Genomic DNA, 13487 nt, shown 5'->3' with positions numbered 1-13487 from the left:
ATCCTTCTTTTTGCACAGTTCAGAATTGATGTTGGCATTGCCTGCACACACAGATCCTCACAGCAGCCTAAAGAGTTTAAGTCAAGGTATTGAAAAAAAAAAAAGTCAATGGTGCAAATAGAACGCTAAATTGTTTACCCCCTACTGAGGCCAGCATATTTTGTCAAAATGGTTCTAGCCTACCAGCCAGAAACTGTCCGTTACCAGGAGTGATAAGGCAGAAATTGGCATTTTCTTTACCACAGTCTACAAACCAGAGAGTTTCATGTTATATGCCTATGAGATTTATTTGACGTTTTAATCTATAAATACACGAGGCTTCCACCAGTAAAAGCACAGGGATTTTCTCAGTGGTCATTGCCACTGCTCACATGTTGAACAAAATAACACATAGTATTGCATACGAATAAGCAAACTTTGGTTCTCTTTCTACCTGGAGCGGTCTTAAGCACCAACCTCTTTCACTTGTTAAACAATGGCTTGCAGAGGACAACAAGGCAGCTGAAGGCCACACTGAATGCTACACTCCGGAAAGCTTGGGACGCTGTAGAACTTAATTAGTTTTTTGAAGGCACTTTTTTTAAGCATCATCACCTCTTCAGGCAGCCTGGAAAGAATTCTGGTGTTTGCGTGAGACTCCTTGTCGGTGGCTGCTGCTTTGGGGTTACACTGCTCAAGACCACCAGTCACTGGCACACTGTTGCAGCTAAGGGAACGTGCTGTCTTTTTCTTGCCTTGAACAGATAAATAACTGAATAAAAAAGAGGTTAACTTATGTTTGGTAACACCTTGGACATCTTCTGGAAAACAGTCATCTAGAGGATCCCCTTGACCTTTCATTTGTTGACTAATCACGCACGTACTGGGACTTGCTGCTAACTTCTTAGGCTGAACTACTATTTTTCTGGGAGGTGTTTTGTATTTTCCTCCATCTAGATAAAGCTGAGAAGCACTACTAATGGCATCAGAACGAGGCTTAACTATCATATTCGGGATTCTTGCCCCATCACCAGAATTGATGCAGTGCAACCCATAATTCTGGCTAACGATTTGGGCTGCAGTGTGTTGAATGATGTTCCAGTCTTGCAGAATGTCTTCCCTGGTTGTGAACTGAGATGTTACAGTAAAGCGAATGATGAACTTGTCGTGAATGGTTGCTGGAATAAGGAAGAGCCTGCCAGAACTGCTTAGTTCTTTCAGGAGTTTTTCTGTCAGCCAGTTGGGACCCTGTTTTAAATATGAATAAGAAAAAAAAAAACACAAAAAAAACCCTATAGTTAGAATTTCCAGTGACATCCAAACATCTCCGTAAGAATTCCAGCGTTACAAATTCTTAGATGAAAGTTTATTTACAGTTCTTAATGTCTGGGGAGAGATCAGCTGTGGTCAATTCATTCCAAAGAGACATGCAAAAGGCCCAATCTTTACCTTTAAACGAAATACAACCAGTCCAAGATGTCTCTTGGCAGGAATTTCAAAGAGCGGATCACTTTTAACCAACGATTCAAAGAATTTGGCTGTTTCAGTACCCTGTAATTAAGGAAAAAAAAGTAGTTATGTATTGGTTTGTCACAAACCCACTGTAAGACACTAAATTAAGCAGTTAAAAAGAATTCCTTTCCTTACTAAAACACATCATTCCAGTGCATGAATGGCAGCAAACAGAAGAATGACAACAAAGCTAAAAATTTTAAAGTCTGTCTCTATTTGCCCAAACCCTTGACAGTGAACAAGAGTAACTAGACTATACATAGGAATTTTCTAGAAGCAGCTTTGAAAACAGAACGTGCCTTCTCAGATTAGAGTCCTTTTGCGGCAACCGTTGATCCACAATATGATCCCTTGTATTTGCACCCCATCAAAGACTTAAGCCTGTAAATTTTCATAGCGCTGGGTCCAGCCAGCCATCGCAGCCTGCCTCCCAAACAGCTGCCCCTTTGCCTCAAAGAAAGCTTCTACAGATCAGTACTCCGCAATGTGCGGAAGGCATCGACTTACCGAGCCGCTTTCCATTGCCTATTGCTTCCAAGAAGGGTACAGGAAATCTTTTGTCTACGCAGTCGATCTTTACAGATCGCTTAAGAGTAAAATCAGCACACATTTAGCGTTCACACGCAAGCTTTGTGTGCGAGAGGATTTGCGTTACTCATCTTTGCATCACAGAATTTATTAAACTCGGCTACCAATAAATGAACATAATACATTTATGCTCGCATTGTTAGTTCACGTACATGTCGGACATGAGCTTGAAGCTTTTTCACCCCAAATGAACGGATCACAAACCACAGCTTCAAAGAACGAAATCGACGACTCAGTGGAATTTGCCAGTGCTGTGAAAACACAACGGTGTGTCAGCGGGTGCGAAAACATCAGACAGGAGTGTCCCCTTACACTGCTACCTCTGTTGCTTCAGACTCAGGTCAGAAATCTCCGCTGACACAAATAATTTCCTATTACTGAAAATCTGCTAAGCCTAGGAAATAGCCATCAAAGAAACACTATGTCTACGTATTTTTCAATTATTTGCAAAAATAAGATTTTGGCTATTCTTCTTAATCCGTGGCCTAGGTACGCTTAGAATTTTTAGTTAATTACCAGCTAATAACAAAACCTTTTTGCATTTAAAGAGCATTGTCAATTTAAGATGTGTCCATTTACAGTTTAGGACTGAGTGCTCACTTCAGTTCCTATAATTTGCATATTTAAGTGCCATCCTGAACGTTTTCCCAGATCAACTATAAATAGCGGGAGTTGATGTAGGGGTAGACCCTTCCAGGGGTGGAAAAGAGTGACAAAACGTGTAAAGGAATACTTCTAGGGAGCTACACAGTTACATGCAGGGTCCTATTTAACCACAAGAGGGACTCATTGATATATATCCCCCCCCCCGCCTCACGTTCTCTAGTGAAAAGCACTATTGATTTCAAGAAAACAATTATCTTTTCAGGACTAGGGTGAGATCATAGCAGAAACAATTGGCAGTGAATATTCTTTTGTTTTACTGGACTGAAATCTGCTGTAAGATGCATCTAAAGAGAAATGCCTTTTAGCTCTCCTGTGAATACCTTAATCTGAAGAAAGCCTTAATTCATTCTACTGCTGTTTCAGAGCACGGTGTTTCCATTGCTTACTCCTTTCTCTTTTTTATTACATATCAGAGATACAAGGAAAACCAGCCAAAATGCCATCAGTAGGAATTACTTCAGCAACACGATGCACAGAAATGAGCCTTCTAACTAAGGCGGCAAGGCTGGATCCCCACCTGTGTAAAGATCTTAAGTACTTCAATCTCTATATCGGAACGCAATTTTATAATTAATTTTCATAACCAGGGCTCACTTCAAAATTTTACTATTTAATCTGCATTAGAATCTCAGTATAATTGGTTTTATGCTTTTATGTAATAAGACCAGCTATAAAATAAGCACACTCCAGGGTGTGAGGAATTTCGCATTCTGTTTGAACATTTTATAGGCAATTTAAAATGTCAACTCAAATAACAACTTACCATGAAATCAACAGCGGCTCCTGAATTGGGATGTCTGAGGTAGACAGGGTTAACACTGAAGGTTTGATGTAACTTGTATTTATCTTTAACCCTATCAATTGTAGAATGAACCGTATTTAGCAAAGAATTGTGCAGAGAAAGACTTTGCAATTTGCATGTTATCTTTTTGGCATTGTGTTTTGCCTTTACTCACCAAAATCCAGTGCAGTCAAAATGAACCATCATCCATTTAGAAGGGTTAAAAGTAAAGGAATCTGCATATTCAATTCCATCCAAGAACAATCGAAATTCAGGACATACAAATGCTGTTCCTGCATATGCAGCATCAATATGAAGCCAGAGTCCCTCAGCATCACCTGTTGGAATTGAAGTTGTTAAGTAAGGGACACAAGGAATCAAGGTACATGCTTAATCTCCTCTCTGAAAACTAGGTGCATGTTTTTGCTGGAGGCGGACAGGCTGACAACAAAAATAGCAAGCAAGACAATCTAGTTTTATTCTAAAGCTGTGGATCCAGAACCCCAAAATAGAGGATAATGCTGAAATCAGATGGACTCTGTAACAAAATTCACTATTCCATATTTCATATGAGTGCGCCTTTTTAACGTTTGATTTCTGCCACCTGCCTTTTTAGTAAGTGAATTTCCCCAGCACAACGCAGTTGCACGAAGCTAGAATAAAGACGCGGTGGCAAGCAAAAAGGACCCAGAGATAGAAGCCACACTCCAACCCATAAGAGAAAGCGCCGCAGGTCTTCAGCAGCTACTCGGCAGAATTTATGCTGGAATAGAATCTGCAACCATGTCAAATTTACCTATTGAACCGGTGGCTACAAAGGATGTCCTACCAAACACTGCCTTCAAAACTCCTTTGCTAGGTTAAATATTTATGTATCCATCCTACAAAAGTACTGCACTCTGTCCTGTACAGTCTGCATTCCCTGAATAATCACATTAAAGATTTATCAGTTGACAAATTTCATCCATCTTCAATAGAATGTATTTTAGCATCCTAATCTAAATCTCAACAGAAATCACTGCAAAGTCTTGTGCTGACTCCACCGATCTTTGAGACACATCTGAAAAAGTCAGCTGATCAGTGTTTCTACTCTCCTTGGTTTTGGCATGAAAAATTCTCATACTCTCTTTTCTGTGCTATCATAATTTAAAATCAGGACAAAAAGATACTTACAAATTGGACCCAATTCTGCGAGATTGTCAAAAGCACAGACACCAGTGGTACCCAAAGTTGCACAAACCTAGAAGAAAACAAACCTGTTAAGATGGCATTGTTTTAATAAATGGATGCAACACTTTAAAAGTGGAGAGGCTATCACCTACAGTCGAAATGATATTAAAATTTTTTTGTTCAATAAAATAGGAATTCTTGTGTACATTTTAACCTTCAGCTAATGTATTTTAACACGACAAATGTTTCAGCTGTAGTTTTATGTTGACATTAAGAATACAACACTCTGTCAATACCCCCAACCAGAAAGTTGAACATACAAAGACCGGCACTAGGCCTTTCTTCCTGTCTTCTGCAACGGCTTTCTTCAAAGTTTCACCTCTGAGGGAAAAGTTCTCATCCACAGGCAGAAATTTCATCTTCACAAGAGAAATCAAGCCAGCCTTTTCTACAGAAGAATGCGCCTTTAAAGAAAAGAAACAGTAAGAAAGCAAGCTGTGAGGCTGAACAGCTGTGATAAGTTATGGCCTTATAAAAGACAGTGGTTGCAAGAAAAGCAGAGATAAAATCCTTATTATAATCCATATTAATACAAGTCTGAAAGTTTCTTCTTTGTGAATAACTAAAAGAAATAATACACTGTAATTCCAAGGAAGGCATATGCTCCATTTATTTGGGTACTGGTCTCTAAAATGTAATAATTGGCATCCTTACCTTGTGTTTGGAGGGCCATTTATCAAAACTCAGATCTCAAAGGACCCTCTAGAAATGGATCAAGCTCAGTTTATTCCCTCCTCCCTGCCATAAGAAGATAAAAACACCTGAAGCGTACCTACTTCTGGGCTGGGGTAGACCAAAACCCCTCACAAGAAACAGCCCTCTAAGTTATACTAGGAGAGAACCAGCACGAGTGTCTCTCCTGTTGCCGTTTCCACAGGGGAATGCGACTGTTCAGTTCAGGAGTCCAAGGACCGAAGAGGTTTGCAGGCAGTCACAGTACTGCGTAGACGTTTCCTCCAAGAACAAGCACAGGGGCCTAGAGCGGAGACCGCAACCAGGAGCGGCACTGAGGCAACGCCCCGAGCGCGCCTCTCTCCGAGTGGAAGGAGGCTGTGAGGAAACGAGAGCTCAAGCCGGGTGAGACCAGCGCCTAGTTACTGGAGTAAGGCTTTGTGAAAAACAGGAAGGACGTGCAGAAACGGAGTCACGTGAAACAGCCTCCTGAGGACTGCTGGGACCCTACAAATCCTCATCTCACACCGATTTCGTTTCCCCATCTGCAGAAAGCAACGTTAGAGGGATGCGTTCATGCCTGTGAGGCATTCACGTTTGCCTTTTTCTCTTGGTACAGAAACGCGAGCTCACATTGTACGGTCTGGGTGAGACAGCAGAAGCGAGTTTGTTTTCTTTGTAACCATAAGAACCTACTTGATCAGACGCATAAGCGATGAGGCGAGAATTGAGTGAGGACTCATCAGCGTCTGGCTCAGAAAGCTTCATCTCCAGAATTTTGTTTTTCCTCGCTGCTAGCAGTGCAACCAGGGTTGATTCACTCACAGTGCTCTGCAAAGACATTGCTCATTTACTGCAACATACTGCTACTTCATTGCTCTCCTCAGGGATTTACTGAAGTCATCGGAGCGCTCAGCTGCCCACCCCCTCTTTTACTTCAACTACCACTTTTCTGGGATGCAGTGGAAAGTCACTCGCTGATGAGCAGCTCTCTGGGCCAGCAACACAAAACAAAGCCTTTTACCTATTTTTAACGTGCAGGACCGAGTTGGGGGGAGTAAATAAATCACATTTTCCTTTTGTTCTTCTGCAGCTAAAACGTAGTACCTCCCATAAAAATCACAAACCTGAGCAAAGCTCCTTATAACAAGACAGAGCCTCAGCACTGACTGCAGGGGACACTTGCTTAGGCCTTATGAAAGGAGGTAAAGCTTCAGGCCTTGATCTTGCAACTCTCAGAGACACAAAGCAGACGTGAGAAAAAGGAAGAATAATTTCTTGTGTGGCTGAGGACTGCTGGCAGAAGGAGAGTGACAAGGATTCCTTCTTTAATTATGTAAGAATCACTTTAGTGAATAATTTAGCGGTGTGAAACAGACTGAAGAAACCAAATCTGACTCTCATTTAACCTTAGTAAGGCCACAAGAGTACCATAACACAATTAGGACTAAAAGCAACAGCAATTCCTATTCTGTAATCTTCTATATTTAATACTAAAATCTGGGAAAGTAATGTCAAATTGGGATTTGTCTTTATTCAGACCCATAGAGCAAATCCTGTTGATTTTTGCCTCCAGGAAAACTATCACCCAGAGGGAAGTTCACCTGGGTGAAAACAAAATGTTGGTGAGGCCACCTCTGGTCTCCCCTACCTGTAATACCCCTCCGCCCACACTGTCGGGATGGTGGTGCAGGAATTTATCTGGAAGGCCCAGCATTTTAGCCAACCAATCCATCACATTCATTTCCAGTTCTGTACAGGCTGGACTGGAGGCCTAGAAAAATCAAAAAAAGAGAGTCAGGCTGTAATTCACCCTGCAAACACAGTAGGAGTATAACCCTTAGAGTAAACGACGTATCACATTTTAATCAATAGCTATTAACACTTTTTAATTGCCTCGGGAGAAGTCTCACCTAGATGCAACAAAGGCAGAAGACAAGCTTTCTAGCATTGGATATATAAGCAGCTAACTGTGCAATACTATGGCCCATACCTAGCAGAACACAACGCTATTGTAATAAAAACTATGTTGCTTGATGAGTTCTGTAATACAGACCTCTATGTTAAGGTTGCAGTTGAGGGTGAGCTCCGGGTACCTTGCTCATTACCAGTTGCTCTCTTGGAACACCAAATAGAGAGACTCTCACCAACCTCCTTAAAATTCTCTCTCCAGATTACCTGCATCACCTCAGTGTTGAGCTTCTAAACTATCAATAATTTTAGAGTTATTAAAAAAAAAAAAAAAAATCACAATGAGCCATTTGAGACAAAACCATGGAACTGCAATTCACCACACAAGGACACGCTCTTGGTCCCTAAAGAGAAAGGGCACTGGTCCGTCTTCCAACTGAGAGTTAAGGGAGGCCTTCTGAAGAGCGGCAAAAGAAAGATGAAAGCTGTTCTGCAGTGTCCAGCTTTCCACTTACGAAAGAATCGTTTACATTGCAAATTTAACAGAAATCTATCAAGACTAGGTTGAGGGCATGGAAATGGATGTTTCTGTGTATGCAGTGAGCTAATCTGATACAACTACCTGGAGACCATAACCATCAATTTCTTATAGGTTTATGAGCATCTACTGCTTTCTTACACGGAGACACATGTCTAAAAATCTGGGCAACTTCACCACTGGGGAAAACATTGGCTTCAGAACGCTACTGAGGTATGTAGAGTCATAACCAAGTAGCACTGTGTAACTGCTGCAGGAGGATACAAAATACTTGGATATTCTGGGACAGGCCACCAAACAATTATTTTCAGAAGAGGAAAAATAGGAAATGTGTTCTCTCAAAGGAGCAGGAGAACTGGAATGGAGCCTGCAGTCACGGATGGTGGCTGCTCTATTGCCTGCAGTGCTTGTGTAACAGTCTTGGCGCTGAGACTAGACAACAGGGAACAATGCTCACAGTGGAATATGCAAAGAATTAGAAAACAGACATTCCTAGTGGTATATTTTCTTCATTCACCTCTTACTACTATGTAATGTTTGCTCTTATATATTCTATTTTTTTTTTCCAAGTGATATTTTTCACTTATGCAAACAACATATACTTGGTTAAAGTAAATAATTATACTGACTCACAGAACAAGAAAGAATGACTATGATCTGCTCCTGCATAATACACCCAGGAGATTAATATCTAAAATAACAACAACAACAAAAAATTACCCATGTGAATCCCAAGCAGTTAATTGCATCAGCCAACATATCTCCAAGGAGTGAAGGCCAGGAAGTAAGAGCTGGAAAGTAGGCATGCATGTGTGGACTTTGCCAATGGACTACCTAGAACAAAATTATCTAGAAGTTAAGTCTGAAAATGTCACAAAATTCTGCACGAGATGTAGTGATTAGCATCTGTTTAAAGTGATGGAAAAGGATCACAGCAACATAGTATGTGCAATTATAGATCTGCCAGCAGAAAGCTACAGAGATAATATCAACGGGAGTGTAGCACTAGCAAATGATAACACTGTGTCGTTATTAGATAAATTCCAAGTTATAGCAAAAGCATTTATCTGAATTAAACAGGCAGACAAAGATCCTGAACAGGAAAGAATGGTCTTTTGAACATTGCAAAACAGTCAGAAATATTTATCAAAATATTTATCTTTATAAGGGGAGTCCTTGCAACAAAGTTGCTCTTACTCATTTTGTCAAACAACAGCTTGCCTTTAGCTCCACGCAGCAATTTACAATTGTATAGCCCCCCTCTACACACCTGAAGGAGCTTGTATGTGGGACACCAGCGTAAGCATGTTTAATGTGAATACGTCTCCTACATCAGCCCAAGTTTCTGCAAACATCTATATAGAAAATTTAAAAATAGACTTTGAAACAGCTTCTTACATAAAATGTTTAATTAGGTAATATGAACTCCCTTAGCAGAATCTGCAGTATTTATGTACAAGAGGAAGGAGACCTTTACATTCAAAGAGCAGGAGACAAGTCTTATATGTACATGACCTTGGCCAAGAGATGTTTCACCTTGCTGTGCCTGAGTTTCCACATCTCTGAAATTGAGATGACCCAGTTCAGCAGGTAGAGGCCTTGTGAAGCTAAATTCACCAGTGTCAGAAAATCGTTGATTTCCCTCTAAGCAAACGTGAGTTATTCTTAATGTATAAAATACTTCAAAAATACATTCAGTCTATCCCCTAAAATTGTAGTTAGGAACACAACAGTAATCTCCAGAATCCTGCTGTGGACATAATGTCTGCGAGACTTACTCTACATTTTGGGTGCTTATTTAGATAAATGTTCTGCAGAACCTGTGCATTCCCAGGATTTGGTGTTCACCCCAGACAGTAACGGCTTTTTCCTGTCGTGATTATACTTTATTTCTTACCCCGGGCATAATAATCTTCTCTATATCTCCAAAGATGTTGTCCCAGCTGTCTGGGTCCATTGGGGCAGAATCCGGCAACTGGGCTCTCATGTAACCTGGCTGTACATCAGGAGTCACCCGTCTCTCTCTCACATTGCTCAGGTACTGGCAAATGTAATCCACCATCTCCTTCCCTGGAAGAGGCAAACCAGCGCTTTGAGTTCCGATTGCGGGAAAACTAACCAGTAGTACTAGCACTTCACGCAATCTGTCATTAGCATTGGACATGGCTTGGAATACTGCTCCCAGGACAGCCACAGGAACTAACCTTCCTCTTACACCCTACTTGTCCCATCTAATAATGTAGGGACACAGCTTCTAGAACAGGCTTCATGGGGACAGAACACATTCACAGCGTTATTTCAGTGTCGTCATTGAATAGTTCAAACATACCTTTAAAATACAATCATGGTACAAGTACAGTTTGTTCGATTACTGATAGACAGATTTTCTTGCCTACAGATTAGCTGAAACTGCACTTCAGAGATTAAATTTTCATAATGCCCCATGCTTCCCTGTCGTTATAGCATAGCCCCATTTGCATCCTCTGAAAACCGCTGCACAGCTCCACACCTTTTCTCCACTTTTTAGGCAATCTCCTCCAGCCCTGGGACCAAAGTTTGCTCCCCATCTCCAGAAGTGTGCCAGCATCACTGAAGTTTCATGGTGTCAGCGGGGAAGAGCCGCTGTGCATAACCCCTTAGCACAAGTTTATTCAGAATCACAGTTTTGCAGCTTTCGCACAGTATTTTAAATGTAAGAACAAAAAGCCTAAGTCATCCACTGACTCTAAATCCATTAATTTCATCTCAACCCTGGGACACATTTTTGTCTCAGCCTCAGCAGATCTAAGTCTCAAGGACATGCGTGCAAATAAAGAGTATATAGCCCATCCTAATTTTGGGTACCGCTCCCAGCCCTACAACAGTTGAACTCCGTGAGCAAACGCTACCTATTTCCAAGAGCAGAGGATCACTCACCTCTCCGTCTGTACTCCTCAGGCTCCATACCGATTCCTTCTAAAAGCACCTCTTCAAACCTGGGCCACGACCTTTCAGGAGCTGTGGGCAGTTTGGTCTGGTGCCCTGCTAGCTGCTTCACCCTTTATAGCTCCCTCTATCTCTCAGACTCACGCATTCTGGAAAAGGTTTAACGTAGGCAGGTTATTGGTGAGTGTTTATCTATAAACTCCTCCCAACTGAGGGCTTTTAGTCTCTCGTATGTTCTCATCTGTGCTCTTTTGATGTGTATGATAGTGTATCTCTAAGAGGAGCTGCCTCTGCGCTAACCCTTCCCCATTTTCAAACAATCTTTCAGAAGTCTCACAGTAATCCATGTCACGAATATAAGACACATTAACATCAGACTTGTGGGGGAGAAAAAGCTCAAGAGCTTCCAAAACCAAATAAAAGCAGCCATGTTACTCTAGCACACCGAACCACTGCGTTAGCAGTAGTCATTAAAACAAGGCACCAGCACATAACAAATTTGACACTGCAGATGGGGACTCTTTTTTTTTTTCCTTAAAGAATCGTAGGACTGAGTTTTCCCAAGAAGAAAGTACACCTGCATCCCCACAAGTCTTCAGTCCCTATGCTCTCAGTCCCTTGCTGCTAGAAGGAAAGGCATTACAACTATTGCCAGTTCCAGAACTGCAATACGAAGCAGCACGATCCTCTCTGTGGATTTCCTACCCTTCCAGATCCGACCAGGTTACACTGCAGGATGATGTTCCTCCACTGGTATCACCTTAAATTGCTGAGCTGGGAAAACACATTTTTTTCCCCCCACCGGGCTTGCTTTTCTCATGTATGATATGCATAAACACTGGGATTTGGCCTTGTATCTCCAGAATTCCTCCAAGTCCTCCACCTGGATCGCTCTCGGTTTGGAAGAACAGCCACGTAGATTCCCCCTTGTTCCAGTTTTAGGACCTGAAAACACATCCTGACCTATCTTTGGCAGCACGACCTTTGACACTGTACTCAACGTTGGGCGCTTATCTTCACCAGAAGGAACTCGCTTGCTCTACACTGATACCAGGCAGCCCTGGGAAAAGAGAGAGGTAGGACTTACGGACTAAGCACCAGAAAGAGAAGTTATTACGTAGTACAATATATGCTTGCCCTATTTTTGCTATACCCTGGGCTCCTGCTTAGGGCTGGCCCTGTTGGAGGCAGGATACCAGGCTAGGCAGACCCTTCGTCTGATACATGACAGATCTCATCATACCAAAGAGAACTGGCTGTCAGAGCAGCTTTGATTTTCTGCCTCATGTACTATAATGCAGCCTACGCGCTCTCATTATTCTAGAAAGTTGTTACCTCTTTCTCCACAGCGTACTTTCTACAGAACAGTGTGAAAACCTTTCCTAGTTTCTGCTGCGATTAGATATTTGAGAAAGAACTGTTTCATAGATTGTAACAAAGATGCTCTGACACGAGCATATCAGATTAGTATACTGAAATAAAAAAAATTCTAAAAAAGGCATTGAAAGAAGAGCAAGAAGTGCAGAAAAAACCCATACTACATGCATATTCATCTGCTTTATCTCACATTTCTCTGGAAACATTCAGAAAAAAATAACAAGCTGCCCACACACTTGACATCAATTTGTGAACCTCTCTTTGGCTTTACTGTAAATGCTACCATAAAGGGGCACAAAGGCGGCGAGAAGGGACTGGCATCAGGCACAGGACCAACTCAAAAAGAGCTGAGAGTTCCCAAAAACTGAGATTCTAGCTCATTACAAATAACTGATATGTTACTTTAATATATGGATGTCTGTTCAAAGAAAGCTGGCAGCTAATTACATTTATGATTTCAGTTTGGAACAGCAAATAAGGAGCAATACTTCTAACAGTGTTTTCAGAGCTAAGCTACACAACAAATATTCCATGTGACATATACCCTACGCCTTCGCTCAAAGGTGATAGTTTCATCAGGTTGGTTTCTCGTTCTGTGCAGAAGAGAACAAACAGCAGGTCCCGTTCGGAACTAGAATAAAATAGGTGGTAATGAATTACAGGTAGGGTAAATATTGCTGGCGATAAATTTTTGTTATAGCTACCCTGCACTTGGAAGGATTTTGTTACAGACCATGAGGAATAGAATATTTGCTCACAGGAAGCAGAATGAATAGAAAAGGTTCTTTTCATTGTTTGCTAGAAAGGTCTGTGCCGTCAAAACCGTGGGAAATTCTCCATTTGGACGTGCACATTACCACTATCACTACTCAGATTAACGCCAAAATTCTTATCGTTATTAAGAGTTCAGAGATTAAAGTGTAGTTACGTTTGTGGGATGTGAGGACACAAACGTCGTTTTGATCACAGAGTAATTCAATTGGAGCGATGCCTAACCAGCACATTTAACATGACTAACTGGTTCCTGCATTCGCTAGTGACATAATGGGTAGTTTCTGAAAAAAACCCTAAATTTTCCAGTTAGTCACAGCACAAGGCTTGCTTCAAGTCCTAGTACCAGCTGAGCGTGATTATATCCTTGAAAATAATTCTTCTGAAAACCACCACCACAGATTTTCCATTTTTTATTATCTTAGGATTATTTTTGGGTCAAATTTGCCAATCGGGACCAAATTTGCCAAATTTATACCAATACTAGGCCTAATATTTAGGATTTTTTCCTAACTGCCAATTCTATAAACCCCAGTC

The 13487-nt window shown here is 41.3% G+C and overlaps 1 protein-coding gene across 1 annotated transcript; it reads right to left on the bottom strand.

The window, feature by feature from the left end:
* Positions 1–204: 204 nt before the first annotated feature.
* Positions 205–10862, bottom strand: HDC (histidine decarboxylase). The gene is made up of 12 exons (XM_076348692.1): positions 10794–10862; positions 9775–9947; positions 8598–8711; positions 7080–7202; positions 6125–6259; positions 5017–5160; positions 4700–4766; positions 3702–3864; positions 3509–3599; positions 2232–2330; positions 1429–1530; positions 205–1227 (listed from the first exon to the last, which is right to left on the bottom strand). The coding sequence occupies exons 1-12, from the start codon at positions 10819–10821 to the stop codon at positions 469–471; spliced, it is 1998 nt and encodes a 665-aa protein (XP_076204807.1). The 5' UTR covers positions 10822–10862; the 3' UTR covers positions 205–468.
* Between the last annotated feature and the right edge of the window lie 2625 nt (positions 10863–13487).

This window comes from Aptenodytes patagonicus, chromosome 10 (genome assembly GCF_965638725.1).
Source record: "Aptenodytes patagonicus chromosome 10, bAptPat1.pri.cur, whole genome shotgun sequence".
In the NCBI taxonomy this organism is placed as follows: domain Eukaryota; kingdom Metazoa; phylum Chordata; class Aves; order Sphenisciformes; family Spheniscidae; genus Aptenodytes; species Aptenodytes patagonicus.
The sequence above is the reverse complement of the archived record's forward strand: the minus strand, read 5'-3'. Positions and strand labels throughout refer to the sequence as shown.